The sequence below is a fragment of the Entelurus aequoreus genome, linkage group LG17 (genome assembly GCF_033978785.1).
Source record: "Entelurus aequoreus isolate RoL-2023_Sb linkage group LG17, RoL_Eaeq_v1.1, whole genome shotgun sequence".
NCBI classification, from domain to species: domain Eukaryota; kingdom Metazoa; phylum Chordata; class Actinopteri; order Syngnathiformes; family Syngnathidae; genus Entelurus; species Entelurus aequoreus.
Genome location: NC_084747.1, coordinates 13,530,868 through 13,553,877, shown reverse-complemented (window position 1 = coordinate 13,553,877; position 23,010 = coordinate 13,530,868). Strand labels below are relative to the sequence as shown.

At 40.5% G+C, this 23,010-nt stretch overlaps 1 protein-coding gene across 1 annotated transcript; it reads right to left on the bottom strand.

Moving 5' to 3' along the window:
- On the bottom strand, positions 1–15,085 carry LOC133631888 (zinc finger and BTB domain-containing protein 49-like). Its single transcript, XM_062024066.1, has 2 exons — positions 14,650–15,085; positions 1–1,479 (listed from the first exon to the last, which is right to left on the bottom strand). Exons 1-2 carry the CDS (start codon positions 14,828–14,830, stop codon positions 551–553), a joined length of 1,110 nt encoding a protein of 369 aa, XP_061880050.1. The 5' UTR covers positions 14,831–15,085; the 3' UTR covers positions 1–550.
- Positions 15,086–23,010: the final 7,925 nt, after the last annotated feature.

The window sequence follows — 23,010 nt, the reverse complement described above, 5'->3', positions numbered from 1 at the left end:
CCGTCCTTGTTTGTGAATGACTGAGCATTTCATGGAATCTACTTTTATACCCAATCATGGCACCCACCTGTTCCCAATTTGCCTGTTCACCTGTGGGATGTTCCAAATAAGTGTTTGATGAGCATTCCTCAACTTTATCAGTATTTATTGCCACCTTTCCCAACTTCTTTGTCACGTGTTGCTGCCATCAAATTCTAAAGTTAATGATTATTTGCACACTAAAAAATTTTTTATCAGTTTGAACATCAAATATGTTGTCTTTGTAGCATATTCAATTGAATATGGGTTGAAAATGATTTGCAAATCATTGTATTCCGTTTATATTTACATCCAACACCATTTCCCAACTCATATGGCAACGGGGTTTGTATATTAATGCATGTACATGACTGAGATAAAAGCACCAATCTAACAAATCTATCTATAAATGGTAAAAGCATATAAACAAGATTGTGTTACAATGATGTCACACATGTTGTATGGGGGTGATGGTGTTAGAAAGTCCCAGCTTCATTTGCTGCTGCTGCTCTCATCAGCACACGTGTGTTTCTTAAACACTCATAAGAGAATCTGTCATGGCACACACGGCTGCGTGTTTTCCCATGTGCCGTTTCAACTCACCGTTGTGTGTAAAACCTTTACCACAGACTGAACATAGAAAAGGTAGTTCCCCGGTGTGCTTTCTAGTGTGTTTTATCAAATTTGCTTTCTGGGTGAATGTTTTGCTACAAACCGAGCACATGAATGGTGTTTCTCCGGTGTGCGTTCTCATGTGTACTTTCAGATCGACATTGTGTTTAAAACCTTTACCGCAGACTGAACATATGAAAGGTTTGTCCCCGGTGTGTGTTCTCATGTGGACTTTCACGTCCCATTTTCGCACAAAACCTTTACCGCAGATTAAACATTTGAAAGGTTTTTCACCGGTGTGTATCCTCATGTGTATTTTCAAACTTGATTTCCGAGAGAATATCTTAGTGCAAACTGAGCACATGAACGGTTTTTCCCCCGTGTGCGTTCTCGTGTGTACTTTCAGATTGCCACGGTGATTAAAGGTTTTGTCACAGAAGGAGCATTTCAAGTGTGTGTTGCCAGTGTGACATGTCTTATAAGCGTCATAGTCTTCATCATCGCTGTCAGGAGAGAGTGACGTTGTGTCGTCACTATCTGATAGTGGAGCTAAGAGCTTGTCTGCTTGTGATCCTCCACAGTGGCCTCCGTCAGCTTCTCTTGGCATGTGTTGAGTTAAGCTGCTGCTTGGATGCTCCGCCTCTCTCTCCTGCTCACTTTCACCTGCGACCTCATCATCTTCAATCTTCACAATGACACCAGTTAATGGCACCTCGGTGACATCAACCTCCTCCGGTGCGTCGAGATGCGCTCCCTGCTGACCGATGCTGTGTTCCTCCTCTTCCTCTTTAATGTGGGGGGGCCGTGGCTCCTCCTGCTGCTCGGGGAGAAGACGCTCTTCAAAGACGTCTGCAGGACACAAAAGGACAAAGACATGAAAAGTCCAGCTCAGTCACATGAGACAATGTCCTGCGCCGGTAAATGTTCTGAGAATATATTTCAGGTGATCATATTATCAGTCGCCACATTAACGTTCAAGATATCATAACCGTACCGTACAGCAATAACAGAAGCAATACAGCAAGTCATGAAAAAAACAAAATAAACCCCGTTCTATCCCTTTACATACAAACAAGACAGCTGCTCGTACACCCGAAGGACAAAAAAGCATGTGTGTGAATGCTCCAAACAATCACACATATGCTTTTCTACACCAAAATGCATCTATTTATTCTTCTTCTTCTCCAGATTTTGGCGCGCTCTACCGTCCACATTTTTCAACCGATTCAAACCGTTTCAACTTCAAACTGTTCAGCCTATTTGGTAATCGCGGGCTAATTCGGGACGGCGTGGCGAAGTTGGTAGAGTGGCTGTGCCAGCAATCGGAGTGTTGCTGGTTACTGGGGTTCAATTCCCACCTTCTACCTTCCTAGTCACGTCCGTTGTGTCCTTGGGCAAGACACTTCACCCTTTGCCTCTGATGGCTGCTGGTTAGCGCCTTGCATGGCAGCTCCCGCCATCAGTGTGTGAATGTGTGTGTGAATGGGTAAATGTGGAAATACTGTCAAAGCGCTTTGAGTACCTTGAAGGTAGAAAAGCGCTATACAAGTACAACACATTTATCATTTATTTAATTCCAAAAATTCCCAGATTTTCCAGAATTCCTGGTTTTCCGGGACATTTTTAGCATTTAAAATTAATTGGCCATTTTTCTAACTTTCACCATTTCCACATTTTTCAACCGATTCAAACCATTCCACCTTCAACACATTCCACCATCCCGGAAATACAAACTACCCTTTTCCAAGTTTAAAAAAAAATTCCAGGATTTTCCAGAATTCCTAGTTTTCCAAAGCCCTATTTCTACCATTTCTTCTGGTGACTACTTCTCCCACATTTTTCAACCCACTTCGACATTTCCACCGTCAAAACATTCCTCATAATTAGGACAAAAAACGTTTTTTTGAACTGGAAAAATTCCCAGTTTTCCCGAAATTCCGTAGCACCATTACTCAATTCAACATGTTGCTACTTCTAAATTTCTCGACCGATTTGAAAAATGTCGACACCAACCATTTCAACTCATTCAGACCATTCAAGTTTGTTTTTTTTGACCATTTTCAAAAAAATTCCCGCTTTTTCCGCAATTCCCAAAATGTTTGGAAATTCCCATTTAAATCAATGGGACATTCTTTGAAGTTCCACACTTTCCACCTTTTTCTTCTCATTCAAACATTTCAAATTTCAAATATTCAGCCTGTTTGAGAATTGTGTGCTCTACTTCAACAATTCTAAAAAAAATCCTGGATTTCATTTTCCCCATTCAAAATGAATTGTCCATTTTTCGAACATACACAATTCCCACATTTTTCAATATTCAAACCATTCCAACATTCCAACTATTCTTACATTCATACTACATTCTGTCAGCATTTCAGTTCCACTTCAGCATTGGAGCATTCACACGCAATTCCTTCAGGAATTGCCTCTTCTAGTTTTAAGTAATATATGAAATATTGTGCAAATCTGAAGAAATCAAACGTTGGAGAAACAGAAAAAAGAAAGAACAGAACGACTCAAAGAAGAAAAAAGCAAACAAGGAAACCTACTCAGTGGCCTAGTGGTTAGAGTGTCCGCCCTGAGATCGGTAGGTTGTGAGTAGAGATGTCCAATAATATCGGACTGCTGATATTATCGGCCGATAAATGCTTTAAAATGTAATATCGGAAATTAACGGTATCGGTTTCAAAAAGTAAAATTTATGACGTTTTAAAACGCCGCTGTGTACACGGACGTAGGGAGAAGTACAGAGCGCCAACAAACCTTAAAGGCACTGCCTTTGTGTGCCGGCCCAATCACATAATATCTACGGCTTTTCACACACACAAGTGAATGCAAGGCATACTTGGTCAACAACCATACAGGTCACACTGAGGGTAGATGTATAAACAACTTTAACACTGTTACAAATATGCGCCACACTGTGAACCCACACCAAACAAGAATGACAAACACATTTCGGGAGAACATCCGCACCGTAACACAACATAAACACAACAGAACAAATACCCAGAACCCCTTGCAGCACTAACTCTTCCGGGACGCTACAATATACACCCCCGTTAACCCCCCCCCCACCTCAACCTCCTCATGCTCTCTCAGGGAGAGCATGTCCAAATTCCAAGCTGCTGTTTTGAGGCATGTTAAAGGCCTACTGAAAGCCACTACCACCGACCACGCAGTCTGATAGTTTATATATCAATGATGAAATCTTAACATTGCAACACATGCCAATATGGCCGGGTTAACTTATAAAGTGCAATTTTAAATTTCCCGTTAAACTTCCGGTTCGAAACGCCTCCGAGGATGACGTATGCGCGTGACGTCAATCATTGAAACGGAAGTATTCGGACACCATTGAAGTCAATACGAAATAGCTCTGTTTTCATGTCATTATTCCACAGTATTCTGGACATCTGTGTTGGTGAATCTGTTGCAATTTGTTCATTACATTATGGAGAAAGAAGCTGAGCAAGCAAAGAAGAAAGTTGTCGGTGCGAAGCGTCTATTTTGCGAGGGAAGTCAGCAGCAACACGTACACAGCCGGCGCTTCTTTGTTTACATTCCCGAAAGATGCAGTCAAGATGGAAGAACTCGGATAACAGAGACTCTAACCAGGAGGACTTTTGACTTCGATACACAGACGCCTGTAGAGAACTGGGACAACACAGACTCTTACCAGGATTACTTTGATATGGATGACAAAGACGCAGACGTGCTACCGTGAGTATGCAGCTTTGGCTTCTAAACATTTGATCGCTTGACCGTACGTGCGCGTCACGTGCGTAACTTTGTTTAAATATATAAGCTTTATGAACCTTGGGTTAGGTGAACAGTCTTTTGGGCTGAGTGATTGTGTGTTTTGATCAGGTGTTTGAATTGTATTGGCATGTTCTATGGAGCTAGGAGCTAGCAGAGGAGCTAGGAGCTAGCATAACAAACACGCAGGTGTTTTTATGCAGGATTAATTTGTGGCATATTAAATATAAGCCTGGTTGTGTTGTGGCTAATAGAGTATATATATGTCTTGTGTTTATTTACTGTTGTAGTCATTCCCAGCTGAATATCAGGTCACCCCCGGCTCTCACAGCATCTTCCCTATCTGAATAGCTTCAACTCCCCACTAGTCCTTCACTTGCACTTTACTCATCCACAAATCTTTCATCCTCGCTCAAATTAATGGGGAAATTGTCGCTTTCTCGGTCCGAATCTCTCTCACTTCATGCGGCCATCATTGTAAACAATAGGGAACTTTGCGTATATGTTCAACTGACTACGTCACGCTACTTCCGGTAGGTGCAAGCCTTTTTTTATCAGATACCAAAAGTTGCGATCTTTATCGTCATTGTTCTATACTAAATCCTTTCAGCAAAAATATGGCAATATCGCGAAATGATCAAGTATGACACATAGAATAGATCTGCTATCCCCGTTTAAATAAAAAAAATTCATTTCAGTAAGCCTTTAAGAAAAATAATGCACTTTGTGACTTCAATAATAAATATGGCAGTGCCATGTTGGCATTTTGTTCCATAACTTGAGTTGATTTATTTTGGAAAACCTTGTTACATTGTTTAATGCATCCACCGGGGCATCACAACAAAATTAGGCACATTCCACGACTGTATATATCGGTATCGGTTTATATCGGAATCGGTAATTAAGAGTTGGACAATATCGGAATATCGGATGTCGGCAAAAAAGCCATTATCGGACATCTCTATTTGTGAGTTCAAACCTCGGCCGAGTCATACCAAAGACTATAAAAATGGGAGCCATTACCTCCCTGGTTGGCACTCAGCATCAAGGGTTGGAATTGGGGGTAAATAGCGAAGTATGCATATTATACAACATTATATACGTATAACATCCGGTTCACGATTAAAACCAGGGAAGGAAAATTCTCTGTTGTCGGTTGCTTGAACCCTCACAAGTCACTACACAAACGTTCAGCCTCATCTGAAGTCAAAAGTGCCTTACTTTTAACATTTATGATTCGTGGCAATGTGCCCTCACCTGTGAGGAAGACTCTTTGAGCGTGTGCAAAGATGAATTTTGCTTCAACCAAAATGATTGATTTTCCGAAAAACTACTTTTAATGGCGGAGTCTGTGACTACTATATATGGCAATGAAGGAGACAATGAAACACTAAGTAACAACATTAGGTTAGAAATGTGTGAATGATACGTTCGCAATGTTAGTTCAATTTTTTTGTGTAGCTAGCTTAGCCTTCTAATGTAAGACAATGGCGTCACGTCTTTTCGGCAAAATAAAGAAAAATCTTCTTAATAACTACTTTTAATTGGATCAATACCTACTGTGTTTGGCAATGGACCAGTTAGTAATATAATCCGTTATTACGTTGGCGGAACTCGCGATCAGTCAGCTAACTGTATAGCTGACTCAAGCCTATTGTTTACAAGGTTTCAAAGCAACTGTGCAGTAAAGGTATTATCATGATATAGAATAGAAAACTGCAAGGAGGTGGGGACTTGTCCAGGGTGTATCCTGCCTTCCGCTCAAATGCAGCTGGGATAGGCTCCAGTAATTTCAATATTTTTTACAATGTAGCCGGAAAGTATTGACAGCGCTTCTCTTTTTACACATTTTGTTACGTTACGCCCTTATTTCAAAATGGAATGCATTCATTTTTGTCCACAAAATTCAACATACAATACCCCATAATGACAATGTGAAAAGTTTGGTGTTTTTTTTAATTACAAATGTATAAAAATTAAACACTATAAAATCCCATGTACATAAGTATTCACAGCCTTTGCCCATTTCATTGTCGACGCATCTTTGGCAGCAATTACAACCTCAAGTCTTTTTTGATATGATGCCACTTACTTGGAACACCTATCTTTGGGCAGTTTTGCCCATTTCTTTTTGCAGTGTTGTTTTTCATCCTGGATGCTAGATCTGTTGCTAGTCATTTTTAAAACAGGAAAAAGTCACTAAGAAGATTGGAGAATTCTTGAAAAGTTCTCAACAAAGTACATTGTACAATAGGCTGCATTAAATCGGAAAATACGAGCTAAACAATATAAGAAAACAATTATGTTAATACTAATTGATAGCAGATTTGTTTTTAAATCTACGTATACATTTTAAAGAAAACATGTGCATCAAAACCGATTATATGATGACATCACATTGAACATGCCCCACACACCGCTAGCCACACCCCAACCGCCACAGATATAATGGTAATCTGAGGGAAACCCTATGAGTTGTGTAGGTTTTTACACGTTGGAGACAACAGTACGTCTGTCATGTGTAGCACCACCAGTAGCACCCATGCTACCATCTGGCCTTGCTCCACCACCACAAGCAGCTATGCTAATACCAGACCTGGCTCCACCATCAGTAGCAATCACGCTACCCTTCGCCTGAGCATCAACTTCTGTAAAATCAACATGTGCAGAAAAAAACTAAAGCAAAATTTGTCTTTTCAAACTGTCAATCATGTTAAAATATTAGGGGACTTGAAGTCAAGTCTAAAGGGTATTCTGGGTGGTCATTTAAACATACACAGTATCATCTCAATAAGGCCTCGTTCACACTGCAGGTCAATTAGTTTTTTTCCCCCATATGGATTTTTTATTGTCGGCATGAACATTGCCATTCTGATTTTTTCATATCCGACCAGGCCTAATTTGTATGTGGGAATAAATCGGATAAACAGTACAGGCCAAAAGTTTGGACACACCTTCTCATTCAATGCGTTTTCTTTATTTTCATGACTATTTACATTGTAGATTGTCACTGAAGGGATCAACACTATGAATGAACACATGTGGAGTTATGTACTTTAAAAAAAAAAGTGAAATAACTGAAAACATGTTTTATATTCTAGTTTCTTCAAAATAGCCACCCTTTGCTCTGATCGCGATCGATGATGTAGCAGTCAGCTAACTGTATAGCTGACTCAAGCCTATTGTTTACAAGGTTTCAAAGCAACAGTGCAGTAAAGGTATTATGATGTAGAACAGAAAACTGCAATGAGGTGAAGACTTGTCCAGGGCGTATCCTGCCTTCCGCCCAAATGCAGCTGGGATAGGCTCCAGTAATTTCAAGTTTTTGTTTTTTTTGTATAACATTTTTTTACAATGTATCCGGAAAGTATTCACAACGCTTCACTTTTTCCACATTTTGTTACGTTACGCCCTGATTCCAAAATGGAATAAATTAAAGGCCTACTGAAATGAATTTTTTTTTTTTAAACGGGGATAGCAGATCTATTCTATGTGTCATACTTGATCATTTCGCGATATTGCCATATTTTTGCTGAAAGGATTTAGTATAGAACAACGACGATAAAGATCGCAACTTTTGGTATCTGATAAAACAAAGGCTTGCCCCTACCGGAAGTAGCGTGACGTAGTCAGTTGAACATATACGCAAAGTTCCCTATTGTTTACAATGATGGCCGCGTGAAGTGAGAGAGATTCGGACCGAGAAAGCGACGATTTCCCCATGAATTTGAGCGAGGATGAAATATTTTTAAATGAGGAAAGTGCAAGTGAAGGACTAGTGGGGAGTGGAAGATGCTGTGAGAGCCGGGGGTGACCTGATATTCAGCTGGGAATGACTACAACAGTAAATAAACACAAGACATATATATACTCTATTAGCCACAACACAACCAGGCTTATATTTAATATGCCACAAATTAATCCTAATGCTAGCTCCTAGCTACTAGCTCGAGCTAGTTATAGCAAGCGATCAAATGTTTGGAAGCGCAGCTGTGTACTCACGTTATCGCAACTGTGTATCCAAATCAAAGTCCTCCTGGTAAGAGTCTCTGTTGTCCGAGTTCTTCCATCTTGACTGCATCTTTCGGGAATGTAAACAAAGAAGCGCCGGCTGTGTACTGTTGTGGCTGACTTCCCTCGCAAAATAGACACTTCGCACCGACAACTTTCTTCTTTGCTTGCTCAGCTTCTTTCTCCATAATGCAATGAACAAATTGCAACAGATTCACCAACACAGATGTCCAGAATACTGTGGAATAATGACATGAAAACAGAGCTATTTCGTATTGACTTCAATGGTGTCCGAATACTTCCGTTTCAATGATTGACGTCACGCGCATACGTCAACCCTCAGAGGCGTTTCGAACCGGAAGTTTAGCGGGAAATTTAAAATTGCACTTTATAAGTTAACCCGGCCGTATTGGCATGTGTTGCAATGTTAAGATTTCATCATTGATATATAAACTATCAGACTGCGTGGTCGGTAGTAATGGCTTTCAGTAGGCCTTTAATTTCTGTCCACAAAATTCAACATACAATACCCCATAATAACAATGTGAAAAGTTTGGGGGTTTTTTCATTACAAATGTATAAAATTAAAACACTATAAAATCCCATGTTCATAAGTATTCACAGCCTTTGCCCAATTCATTGTTGATGCATCTTTGGCAGCAATTACAACCTCAAGTCTTTTTGAATATGATGCCACTTGCTTGGAACACCTATCTTTATGCAGTGTTGTTTTTCATCCTGGATGCTAGATCTGTTGCTAGTCATTTTTAATAAAGAAAAAGTCACTAAAAGGATTGGAGAAAATATGCGACACCAAGCAGGTGTGCGGTACTCAGCGGCAGAGTGGACCAAGGCAAGGATGGCTGTACCAAGTGTACCACCACCAGCACCCCAGCTAGATCCAGCCAGTCCTCTCAAAAGCCCAACGCGCCTTGTTAGCTTTTTGCGCAGTGACTCCAGGTGTCAGCGAAATGCGAGTGTTCTACCCAACTTAACCCTTGTGTAATGTTCATATTGTTGTTACTTAGCCAGCGTTTGTGGGTCTGATGGACCTGTTGCATTTTGTGGCTTTTAATGCCTCACAATCAAACACTTTTATGTTAAAATACTGAACAGATGTTTACCTTATCCCAATAAACATCTGAGTGGAAGCCATGTTTACTATTGTAAACTATGCAGTGTGTTTATGTCATGTCCGCATACAGGCTAGGTTGCATGTACATTAGAAATGGCCTTTTTTGTGTGATGTGAACAGCCACATAAAAAGATCGGATTTGACAAAAAAAAAATCTGAATTGGACATCCGACCCTGCAGTGTGAACGTAGCCAAAAAGGTCAAATTCATACCTGACATACTGATTCAAACGTAGACTATCTTTGTTTAACAGAAACCTGGCTTCACCAAAGTATACCAGCAAACATGATGGACATACCAGGATATTTGTGCTCTAGAAATGACAGGTCAATATAAAGGGCAAAGGTGTCATGATTTACAAAACCCAAAACCAGTGAAGTTGTCACGTTGTGTAATTGGTAAATAAAAACTGAATACAATGATTTGCTAATCCTTTTCACCTTATATTCAATTGAATAGACTGCAAAGACAAGATATTTAATGTTCGAACTGAGAAACTTAATTTTTTTTGCAAATAAACATGAACTTAGAATTAAAGGGCAGCAACACATTGCAAAAAAAGTTGACACAGGGACATTTTTACCACTGCGTTACATGGCCTTTCCTTTTAACAACACTCAGTAAACGTTTGGGAACTGAGGAGACACATTTTTGAAGCTTTTCAGGTGGAATTCTTTCCCATTCTTGCTTGATGTACAGTTTAAGTTGTTCAACAGTCCGGGGGTGTCCCTTGTGCTATTTTAGGCTTCATATTGCGCCACACATTTTCAAATGGGAGACAGGTCTGGACTACAGGCAGGCCAGTCTAGTACCCGCACTATCTTACTACGAAGCCACGCTGTTGTAACACGTGCAGAATGTGACTTGGCATTGTCTTGCTGAAATAAGCAGGGGCGTCCATGATAACGTTGCTTGGATGGCAACATATGTTGTTCCAAAACCTGTATGTGCCTTTCAGCATTAATGGTGCCTTCACAGATGTGTAATTTACCCATGCCTTGGGCACAAATACACCCCCATACCATCACAGAGGCTGACTTTTGAACTTTGCATCTATAACAGTCCGGATCGTTTTCTTCCTCTTTGGTCACGACGTCCACAGTTTCCAAAAACAATTTGAAATGTGGACTCGTCAGACCACAGAACACTTTTCCACTTTGCATTAGTCCATCTTAGATGAGCTCTGGCCCAGCGAAGCAGGCAGCGTTTCTGGGTGTTGTTGATAAACGGCTTTGGCTTTGCATAGTAGAGTTTGAACTTACACTTACAGATGTAGCGACAAACTGCAGTTACTGACAGTGGTTTTCTGAAGTGTTCCTGAGCCCATGTAGTGATATCCTTTACACACTGATGTCGCTGTTTGATGCAGTACCGCCTGAGGGATCGAACATGCAGTGATTTCTCCAGATTCTCTGAACCTTTTGAGGATATTACAGACCGTAGAGATTCCTAAATTCCTTGCAATAGCTGGTTGCGAAATGTTGTTCTTAAACTGTTCGACAATATGCGCACACATTTGTTCACCTTTGAAACACGTTGCAGGCATCAAATTCCAAATGAGCTAATATTTGCAAAAAATAACGTTTACCAGTTCGAACACTAAGTATCTTGTCTTTGCAGTCTATTCAATTGAATAAAGGTTGAAAAGGATTTGCAAATCATTGTATTCTGTTTTTATTTACCATTTACACAAAGTGCCAACTTCCCTGGTTTTGGGTTTTGTATATTAAAGGGAAGTATAAATGCAGTGAAATATAATTCAATAAATACACCTCTTGAATGTTTATACATGAATGTGGTTCTCCTATCTCAGATGAATTTTAATATTGTTGGTTTATATAATGCTCCCCTATGTTCTACTTCTTTCTATGATACTTTGCAAAATGTTGTGAGACAGCTTGACTCTGATAAAGAAACAAAGCGGTATGGTGATTTTTATATTCGCTGGTCAGATAAAACCAACAAACACAAATTATGTTTAGCATGTCAAAATGTTACTTCCAGGAAATGATTGAAGGACCCAGAATTACTAGAACCACAATAACATTAATTGACATGATATTTTCCAATAAACCAAAAATGATAACAAAAACATGTTCATTGATTGGATACTCGCCGTCAGAAAACTATCAAAACAGCGCAATTATTTATTTTGATAAAAGTAACCCAGACCAAATAAAGGTGATCATCCCAAAAACAAAAATTCAGCAATTTGAACATTCATTTTAAATGATTGACGAGAATCCCCAGAGAGGAGCTAATGAATTGGATAGGTGCTGTAAAATCATGAATAATTCTATTGCTAACTTTGTAGTAAAATGCATCAAAAATATTCAAAAATAAACAAAGAAAGGCTACTTCTTGAACTGGTTCTTCCTTACCATTTGTGGTATCATATTTAATATATATATATATATATATATATTAGGGCTGAAACAACTAATCGATTCAATCGATTAAAATCGATTATAAAATTGTTGGCGATTAATTTAGTCATCGATTCGTTGGATCTATGCTATGCGCATGCGCAGAGGCTACTTTTATATATATATATATATATATATATATATATATATATATATATATATATATATATATATATATATATATATATATATACAGAAGCAAGGCTGAGACATGGCGTCTTAGTGGGTGCTGTGGCAGTCGGACGAGCTGGGCTGGGTAGCCATACAAGACCACGCTACGACAAAGCCCAGGGTCGAGAGAGACGGCTGATGGTGCACGGAGAGATCCGTGCAGAGGTTGAGGAGGAACGCCGGAGCAAGACAGTGGCCATGCGCCAGCAAGGAGCCTGGACAAATTGGGACCACGCATCTACCCGGAAGATCACCTGGACAGAACTTTGGAAGTCAGAACCAGCAAGACTCAAGTTCCTGATCCAGTCAGTGTATGATGTCCTCCCAAGTCCATCTAATCTTCATTGCTGGGGGCTGGTAGAAACACCTGAATGTCCACTGTGCAAGGCACGGGGTTCCATGGAGCACATCCTGAGCTGCTGCCCTAAAGCCCTGGGAGAGGGGAGGTACACATGGCGCCACGACCAGGTACTGAAGGCAGTAGCAGACACCATTGGCACTGGAATCCAGCAGAGCAAACACCAGCTCCCAGTCAGGCATAACATCTCCTTCGTCAAGGCAGGAGACAAACCACAGGCTGGACGTAAGGCCCCAACCGGACTGCTAGCCACAGCCCGTGACTGGCAGCTTCAGGTGGATCTCGGCAGACAGCTGAAGTTTCCAGAGCGCATAGCAAGGACATCGCTGAGGCCAGACCTTGTCTTAACTTCTGACTCAACGAAGCATGTTGTGCTGCTGGAACTTACAGTCCCCTGGGAAGATCGGATGGAGGAGGCCCATGAGCGAAAGAAGGCCAAATACCTTGAGCTGGTCGAGGCATGCAGAGAGAGCGGCTGGAGGACCCGCTGTGAGCCTAAAGAAGTGGGCTGCAGGGGCTTTCTAGGGCAATCTGTGCATCAAGCATTCAGACTTCTTGGAATCAGAGGGTTGCTGGAGAGAAAAGCCACCAGAAATATCAGTGAGGCTGCTGGGAAAGCCTCAAGGTGGTTGTGGATCAAGAGGGGAGACGGATGGAGTAGTTCGCTGCTTGGACACAAGCCGGGGCCTGATCAGCCCCGTTGGGTCGCCCAGGCGAGGGTGTATAGAGATCAAAGACCCGAAACACCCAATGAACCTCAATTCTTTACTGATGATGTGTTCAAGCTGCACCGCAAGGTGTTTCTCAAATCTATATATATATATATATTCTTTTTTTAATAAACCTTTATTTATAAACTGCAACATTTACAAACAGCTGAGAAACAATCAAAATAAGTATGGTGCCAGTATGCTGTTTTCTTTCAATAAAATACTGGAAAGGATAGAAATGTAGTTTGTCTCCTTTATCCCATTATTAATCGATTAATCAAAGTAATAATCGACAGATTAATCGATTATCAGATTAGTTGTTAGTTGCAGCCCTTATATTGTATATATCTTATTTGTCGTTGTGATGTGCAATTTCTTTCTATCCCCTCTTGTTCCAGTATGGTTGCGCCAAACAGTACATTTAACTATATATAACTATATCCACTTATAATAAATTCATTTTAACAAGTTGACCAGCAATTAGTGAATTTTCACCGGTTTTAATAATCCATAACTTTCTTAATATTTATCACAGGAAACCGATATGGAATTGTATTTACCAGACACCTCTGACAATACTGGTTTCATGTAACTCGATTAATCCGTTAGACTGATACATAATGTTGGATATAGAGAACATAGAAACACTTTATTTATTGAGTTAAAAATATTTGAAGTTCGATGATTAGGTAAAATTGCAAACAGCTAAAATGATGTACAAAGCAAACTATAACCTGCTACCAAAGAAGGAACAACCATTCTTCTCAACTAAAGAGGAGAAATACAACCTTAGAGGAAATTCTAATTTAAAACATTTGTATGCATGTACAACACTTAGAACATTTAGCATATCAGTATGTGGAATGAAATTATGGAATGGATTAAGTAAAGAAGTTAAACATTGTACTATTATGAGGTTGTTCAAATGAATAGTGCTTACAAAGTACAAATAAGAACAATTATGAGAAACACTTTCAACCTTATTGAAAATAATATATTCTTCATCTCATTATGTTAATAATGACTGACTTAATTACATATTACAAAACTGTTGTATTACTCATTCACGGATGTTATTTTATTATTAAAAGGTCAGTAAATGAATGTGTATATTTGTAAACGCTCTGAAGTGGGAAAGGGGTAGGATTAAATAAGCTTTGCTTCTTCCTACTCCTTTTCGGCCCTGGTGTTAAGTGAAATGATATGAAATGGTGTGATGTATTATACTGTAAGTGTGTTCATGTTCCAAATAAACTAAAGCAAGAAAGAATCTTCGACATTTTACACACATTCCTACAAATAAACTATAAGTTAGGTTTCCATGGCAAAACTATCTTACTTTGACTTCTTGACAATGCTCCTCCACCCAGTAAAGTTATTCCAAGTGTTTTTGACGTTAATGATACAATATAAAGTTAGTAAAGTTGCGAGAGTGAGAAGTCAACAAACCTGCTGTGTGCTTCTTTAAAACTGCGTCCAGGAGCCGACGTTGTCGCACGTTCTCCTCTTTTGTTCGAGAAAGTTCCTGCTCGTATTCAGCTATCGTTCTCTCAAACATTACAAATATTTCTTCGACGGCGGCATTTAGTCGCCGATTGACCATCGCCCTGAGCATTTGTACTGGACACATATTGTCTCCGCTTAACGTTGTGCCGAGTCTTTGTTAGCAGCTAGCAAGCTAAGCTAACTAGCGAGCTAAGCTAGCCTGATAAGCTTCAACGTTCACTGCGACAAGTGGAGTTTATCCTTGAGGCGGATAATGAATAAAGTGTAGTTTCATACGGTAGCCAAACAGAAACAAAAGTCGAAATGCAGGAATGAAAGCGGACTTGAAGAGCACTGCTATGTGGCTCGTCTCTACACGAGTGCTGCCAAAGGACAGACCCAAGCGCGCATGCGCGTGGATGACGTACTTCTTTTTTGTGTTTCACGGCTTAACGACGCATTAGCGCCACCTTCTGCTCTGGAAACGGAGTCACACATTCATTGACCTTCTAAATCAGGGATGTCAAACTCAAATACAGAGTGGGCCAAAATGTAAAACTGAACAAAGCTGCGGGCCAAGGTTGAACAAATTAACCTTTTAATAGGGACCCAAACAGGTTTTGCATTGAATATTGAACAAGCAAGGCGTATATAACTTTATAGCAGTGACGTGCGGTGAGGTTCATGATTGGTGAGGCACTGACTTCATCACAGTCAGATTTACAAACATATGAACCCTAAAGAGTATAATATTCCAATTCAGAATCAGAATCAGAATAGTTTTATTGCCATTGTTTGAGAACGGGTTCACAAACTAGGAATTTTTCTTGGTGCAAACGTTCACCATTTGATTGGCAGCAGTTAACAGGTTATGTTTAAAAGCTCATACCAGCATTCTTCCCTGCTTGGCACTCAGCATCAAGGGTTGGAATTGGGGGTTAAAGGCCTACTGAAAGCCACTACTACCGACCACGCAGTCTGATAGTTTATATATCAATGATGAAATCTTAACATTGCAACACATGCCAATACGGCCGGGTTAACTTATAAAGTGACATTTTAAAATTCCCGGGAAATATCCGGCTGAAACATCGCGGTATGATGACGTATGCGCGTGACGAAGTCCGAGTAACGGAAGTTATGGTACCCCGTAGAATCCCATACAAAAAGCTCTGTTTTCATTTCATAATTCCACAGTATTCTGGACATCTTTTGCAATTTGTTTAATGAACAATGAAGGCTGCAAAGAAGACAGTTGTAGGTGGGATCAGTGTATTAGCAGCGGACTACAGCAACACAACCAGGAGGACTTTGTTGGAGCGCTAGCGGCGCTAGCCGCCGACTTCACCTTGACTTCCTACGTCTCCGGGCCGCCAAACACATCGGGTGAAGTCCTTTGTCCTTCTGACGATCGCTGGAACGCAGGTGAGCACGGGTGTTGATGAGTAAATGAGGGCTGGCTGGCGTAGGTGGAGAGCTAATGTTTTTAGCATAGCTCTGTGCAGTCCGGTTGCTAAGTTAGCTTCAATGGCGTCGTTAGCACAGCATTGTTAACCTTCGCCAGCCTGGAAAGCATTAACCGTGTATTTACATGTCCACGGTTTAATAGTATTGTTGATTTTCTATCTATACTTCCAGTCAGGGGTTTATTTATTTTGTTTCTATATGCAGTTAAAGCAAGATGCTATCACGTTAGCTCGTAGCTAAAGCATTTCGCCGATGTATTGTCGTGGAGATAAATCAATCAGCTTTATTGTCCATTCTTACATGTACAAGACACATAAGAACTGAAATTACATTTTCGGCACAATCCCGCTAAGAGCAGACATACGTTACAGGGAGACAAGACGGGACCGCCAACGGATCAGCCTCACTTAGGCGCTCCTTAAAAAGGTGGGAAAAAGGTGACATTGGGGAAGGGGGGAAGTAAAAAAAAATATCAGTCTGAGGCTGGACCCTCAGGAATGGTCCAGACTGAGTCCGAGGAAAAAAACCTCACATAGCATGGCACACATAAACATGGTACATTTAATCACAAAAAGGCACTGAATGTCCATTTCACGTTCTCGACTCTCATTTTCAAGAGGATATAGTATCCCAGGTGGTTTAAAATACAAATCCGTGATCCACAATAGAAAAAGGAGAGTGTGGAATCCAATGAGCCAGCTTGTACCTAAGTTACGGTCAGAGCGAAAAAAGATACGTCCATCGCTGCCTCTCAAGTCATTCACTGTAACGTTCCTCATCTACGAATCTTTCATCCTCGCTCAAATTAATGGGGTAATCATCACTTTCTCGGTCCGAATCTCTCTCGCTCCATTGTAAACAACGGGGAATTGTGAGGAATACTAGCTCCTGTGACGTCACGCTACTTCCGGTACAGGCAAGGCTTTTTTTTATCAGCGAGCAAAAGTTGCGAACTTTATCGTCGATTTTCTCTACTAAATCCTTTCAGCAAAAATATGGCAATATCGCGAAATGATCAAGTATGACACATAGAATGGATCTGCTATTCCCGTTTAAATAAAAAAAAATCATTTCAGTAGGCCTTTAAATCACCAAAAATTATTCCCGGGCGCGGCGCCGCCGCTGCTGCCCACTGCTCCCCTCACCTCCCAGGAGGTGAACAAGGGATGGGTCAAATGCAGAGGACAAATTTCACCCCACCTAGTGTGTGTGTGACAATCATTGGTACTTTAACTTAACTTTACACTTTACACATTCAAACTGTAGCACACAAAAAAGCACATTTAATTAAAAAAAAACGTTATTATGGTCTTACCTTTACTTATAAGTGCGGGAACAGTGGTGTTCGTGTTGGAGGAATTGTGAATGAATGAAATATGAAATCCGTGCTGCAGTCTGCAGGTGTACCTAATGTTGTGTCCCTGTTCACGGCTCCTCCGGCGCGAGCATTGTTGTTTTTGCACTTTTTGGCTTCTTGTTATAAATAAACATTGATTGATTGATTGATTGATTGTTAACTTACTTTTTTTGGGTGGATTCGGTCTTGCACGTGGAGGGTTTGGGTGTGGGCTTTGGTTGGTGTGGCGCTCCCGTCGGGCGGTGCATTCTGCGGCGGAGGTGCTTGGCACCAGGAGGCGGGGTTATGAGGCGAGCCTCCCACAGTGCGTCTTCGCAGCAGTTTTATGATCGCTCAGCACAAGAAATACGTTACACACATACAGTTGTTGACAAAATACAATGTACATTATATACCTCAGCTAACTAAACTATGGAAATGTACAATATAATTCATATAGCAATACGGTCTCACTGCATAGCAGTCCAGCAGTTAGCCGAGTCATTGTGCACAATCCATGTTGAGGCACAAGTGCCTCAACTGGCTGCTGATCACCGCACCGTCTCTTCTCAGTATTTGAACGGCAAATGTGAAAATTCAGCGATTTTGAATAAAAATAATCTAAAACTGGTGAAGTTAAATGGAACATAACTTTATAGTATAATCACTGAACACATAACAATTTAATTATTATTTTTTCTTTCCATGATGGCAGGTGAGGCCCTGCCTCCCCTGCCTCTAGTGACTGCATGCCACTGCTTTATAGTGACATGCAAAATCGAGTTTCAAATAATAATAATAATAATTAAAAAATATCAATGGCATATCAAATACAATTTAAATAAAAATGTAATGCCTCTTTTCTATTTGCAGCCTTCTGAGGTAAAAATCAACATTAGCTTTTTCCACAGGCTAATACATTTGAAAATAAAATAACAATGAATAAAACAACCATTCTGGACTTTAAACTGCTCAGGTTGCAACACACTGATCTCATCTGATGTGCCCAAGCCAGATACCTGCCATCTTTTCTTGGATGCTAGTTCATTAATGTCGGGGCTCAGGCTTTGAGCTGAGGCAACCTTCATTATCGAACGAAGGTGTTCATCAGTCATTATATCTCGTAGCCCACCCAGACCACAGTCTTGGGAGGGTGCCTTAAAGGCACTGCCTTTAACGTCCTCTACGAGCTGTCGTCACGTCCGCTTTCATCCATTCTAACAACGTGCCGGCCCAGTCACAAGATATGTGCGGCTTCTGTATGAACACACACGTCAATGCAACGCATACTTGTTCAACAGCGATACAGGTCACACTGAGGGTGCCCGTATAAACAACTTTAAAAATGTTACAAATATACGCCACACTGTGAATCCACACCAAACAAGAATGACAAACACATTTCGGGAGAACATCCGCACCGTAACACAACATAAACACAACAGAACAAATACCCAGAACCCCTTGCAGCACTAACTCTTCCGGGACGCTACAATATACACCCCCCGCTACCACTAAACCCCGCCCCCACCTTGTAGCTCCCGGAAGAGTTAGTGCTGCAAAGGGTTCTGGGTATTTGTTCTGTTGTGTTTATGTTGTGTTACGGTGCGGATGTTCTCCCGAAATGTGTTTGTCATTCTTGTTTGGTGTGGATTCACAGTGTGGCGTATATTACAAACAAAACTTCAAGTTGTTTATACGGCCACCCTCAGTGTAAATTGTATCGCTGTTGATCAAGTATGCGTTGCATTTACTGTTGTGTGCGTGCAGAAGCTGCACATATTATGTGACTGGGCTGGCACACGTCGGACTGGATGAAAAGCGGATGTGACGATTTTCGGGACGATTTTCGGACGGGCGCTGAAATCTGGTACTCTCCCGGGAGGGTTGGCAAGTATGAGAATTAGCGGTGAATGCGGTGTTACCGCGGCACCGCCGCTGTATATAATCGGCGGGCCAGCTCTAGTGTTAATTTGATATTGCCTCAAGGGCCAAGTGAAATTACACGGCAGGCCAAATTTGGCCCGCGGGCGAGAGTTTGACACCCATGGTCTAAATCATCCGTCAGTCTACCCCAGGGCAGCTGTGGCTACAAATGTAGCTTACCACCACCAGGTGTGAATGAATGATGGGTTCCCACTTCTCTGTGAGCGCTTTGAGTATCTAACAATAGAAAAGCGCGATATAAATCTAATCCATTATCATTCACAGAAAGTTGAAACGACATATATACATAAATTAAATAACCAATCTTCCTTCTTCTTCTTCTTCTTCTTCTTCTTCTTCTTCTTCTTCTTCTTCTTCCCCTCCTCTTTCTCCTCCTCCTCCTACTCCTCCTCTTCCTTCTTCTTCTACTTCCTCCTCTTTCTTCTTCTTCTTCTTCTCCTCCTTCATCTCCTCCTTCTTTTCCTCCTTCTTCTTCTTCTCCTCCTTCTCCTCCTCCTCCTTCTTCTTCTCCTCCTTATTTTCCTCCTTCTTCTACTTCTTCTTCTCTTCCTCCGCCTTCTTCTTCTTCTCCTCCTTCTTCTCCTTCTTTTCCTCCTCCTCCTTCTCCTCCTCCTCCTTCTTCTTCTCCTCCTTCTCCTTCTTCTTCTCCTCCTCCTTCTTCTCCTCCTCCTCATTTTCCTCCTCCTTCTTCTTCTCCTCCTCCTCCCTCTCCTCCTCATCCTCCTCCCCCTTCTTCTTCTTCTCCTCCTCCTCCTCCTTCTTCTTTTCCTCCTCCTTCTCCTCCTTCTTCTTCTCCACCTTCTTATTTTCCTCCTCCTTCTTCTTCTTCTTCTCCTCCTCCTCCTTCTTTTCCTTCTTCTTCTCCTCCTCCTCCTCCTTCTTCTTCTTCTCCTCCTTCTTGTCCTCTTCTTCTTCTTTTTCTCTCTATTCGGGAATCGCGGGCTTTCTTTTGACAAATTCCAAAAATTCCCAGATTTCCCAGAATTCCATGTTTTCCGGGACATCTTTCCCATTCAAAATAAATTGGCCAATTTTTCAAACTTCCACCATTTCCACATTTTTCAACCGATTCAAACAATTCCACCTTCAACATATTCCACCCATCCTGGACATTCAAACTATCATTATTTCTAGTTTTAAAAATATCCAGGAATTCCCAGAAGTCCCGTTTTTTTTTTTAACCCTTTCTTGACCCTTTTTTCTGTCGACTACTCCTTCCACATTTTTCAACCCACTCTAACCGTTCCACCGTCCAAACATTCCTCTTAATCAGGAAAAAAAACAAAGCTGTTTTTTAAAATGGAAAAATTCCCGGTTTTCCCGAAATTACTGGAATTCCATAATACCATTCATCATTAAAAAATGTCACTACTTCAACATTTCTGGACCGATTTGAAAAATTCAAACACCAACCATTTCAACTCATTCAGAACATTCAAACTTCCAAGAAATCCAGCTTTTCCCAAAATTCCATGAAAATTTCCATGAGTAAAGTTTAGCTGCCGAAATGTTACCATAAAATGGACAATATTTTTTACAATATATACTGAAAATGTAAATGGATAAACAGTACCACTGTTTTACTGTAAAATCTATGGTCGTTGTTTTTACGGTGTATTACTGTAAATGGAAAAACAATATTACATTTTTTTAATTTTGTGTTTTTACGGTAAAATTCTGGCAACTGAGCTACCGGATTTTTACCAAAAAATATTTTTTACATTGTAAAACTTGATGGATAAGTTGCTTCAAAATCATGAGTCAAGCAGATATTTAAGTACCTATTTTGATGTTCGGAATGTGCGATAATATAAAGTTTGTTGCAGTATTAGATTAAGTTTAAAATATGAAATTGCATACAGTACATGTATTTTTTTCTGTCAAAATAGAAAGTTGACTGCATTTAGAGACAAATAGACGCATGGTCATTCCAGGCCTTTGCGGGCCACATAAAATGAGGTGGCGGGCCAGATATGGCCCCTGGGCCTTGAGTTTGACACTTGTGGTATAGTGGGTATTTTATTGTCCTGGCTCAAGATATAGTCCACAGGTAAAGATGTAGCATTTAACATAAAGGTGTAAGTAAAACGAAGAGCACATGGAATACGTTGCTATGAAAAAACAACAACAAGCCTCATTTAAGGGGGGCGGCATTGAATATTATCAGGAGAGCAAACTTTTTCAACCTCCAATTTATTTGCTTGAAGCTGAACAATGGCTCTGTGACCACTCCGACAGTGCGGACAAATAATGTTCCTCTTACTAAAAAGGGGCAGTTCATCCCAAAATCTAAAAAAAGAAACAAACAAAAAAGTGTAGTGCTGTGTTGAGTTTGTAATGCACAACACAATTTTAAAAGACACCAATCTGTACAGACTGAAAAACATGAACAATCATATTACAGTATCTGTAAAGTATTATTTCATGTTTTGTGTGTACACAGCTAGAGTGTATGGTGAAGTGCTCCATGTATCATGAAAAATAGTATAGTTACTTACTCGATTGACAGTTGTCTGTTTGGTCCAGCTGACCGGGGACGTTTCCAATTGATTTTGGGTAAGCACTCCATTTATGTCGACATAGCTTGGCTCAAAGTACCACATTTGCACCGCAAAAACATTTCACCATCTATTTGTGCTCGTTTCTATAACCTCCGTATATTCAGCTTCAAAAAGATAAGGTTGTGAATCCTCACCTGTCCAAAAATAGCCATCTTCATTATCTGTTACCAAGCATGCCATTATTAGAACACAATCGCGTTTATTTCCGGAAGTAGAAACACACATTTGTTGCCGCCAGTCAGAAGTGCACTGCTTTATAAGTTCCGATATTGCATAAAATGACCAAAATACGGTAAATATTGTACATAGTGTTATGAACGTGTCAGTTACTACATTATGCTTGTGTGTATAAAAATGTTGATGTCAGGTTCAAACACCGATGACATCTATTAAACAGACAAGAAGCAAGGAATTAAACAGAGACAGGATTCAATTTAGCTCAATGAGGAGAAACGTCAGAGCTGGACTCTTTGTACAGTCTTCCACCACGCTCTGACGAAAAAGGTCCATGCCTCCTCTTTTATTTGGATATTCCCTGATTACATAGCAACAGCTGTTTCTAAGGGGAGAGGGGGTTGTAAACAGCCGTCGCCCTTGGTCACAAAACAGTTCAAAGAAAAGATGCCTGGAGCTTGTGTCAGGTCCTGCTTCCTCTCCACTTTGTAGATCTCGGGTCAAGACAAGATCTTCCTGTGGATCACAATAGATCAAAGAAACCCAACAACTTCATGTCGCTTCCCATCCTACACAGTGGAGTTTTACAAGCCTCTTGCTTGGTAAGATCAAAGACAGCTTTTGTTTGCTCGCTGGGAACTCATGGAAACACAAAGTTTTGTGATAACTTAGATACAATATTCTGACAGTTGATGAGGGTTTTGAAGTTATTTTCGAAGGCTTTGAAGGCTACAATGGTGACTACCTGTTGCAAGCGTTTTTTATTATGTTTAAAATTATTTTTAAAAAAGACGTGTGTTTTTGTTTCTCATAAGGAATGTGAACGATAGGCAAAATTCC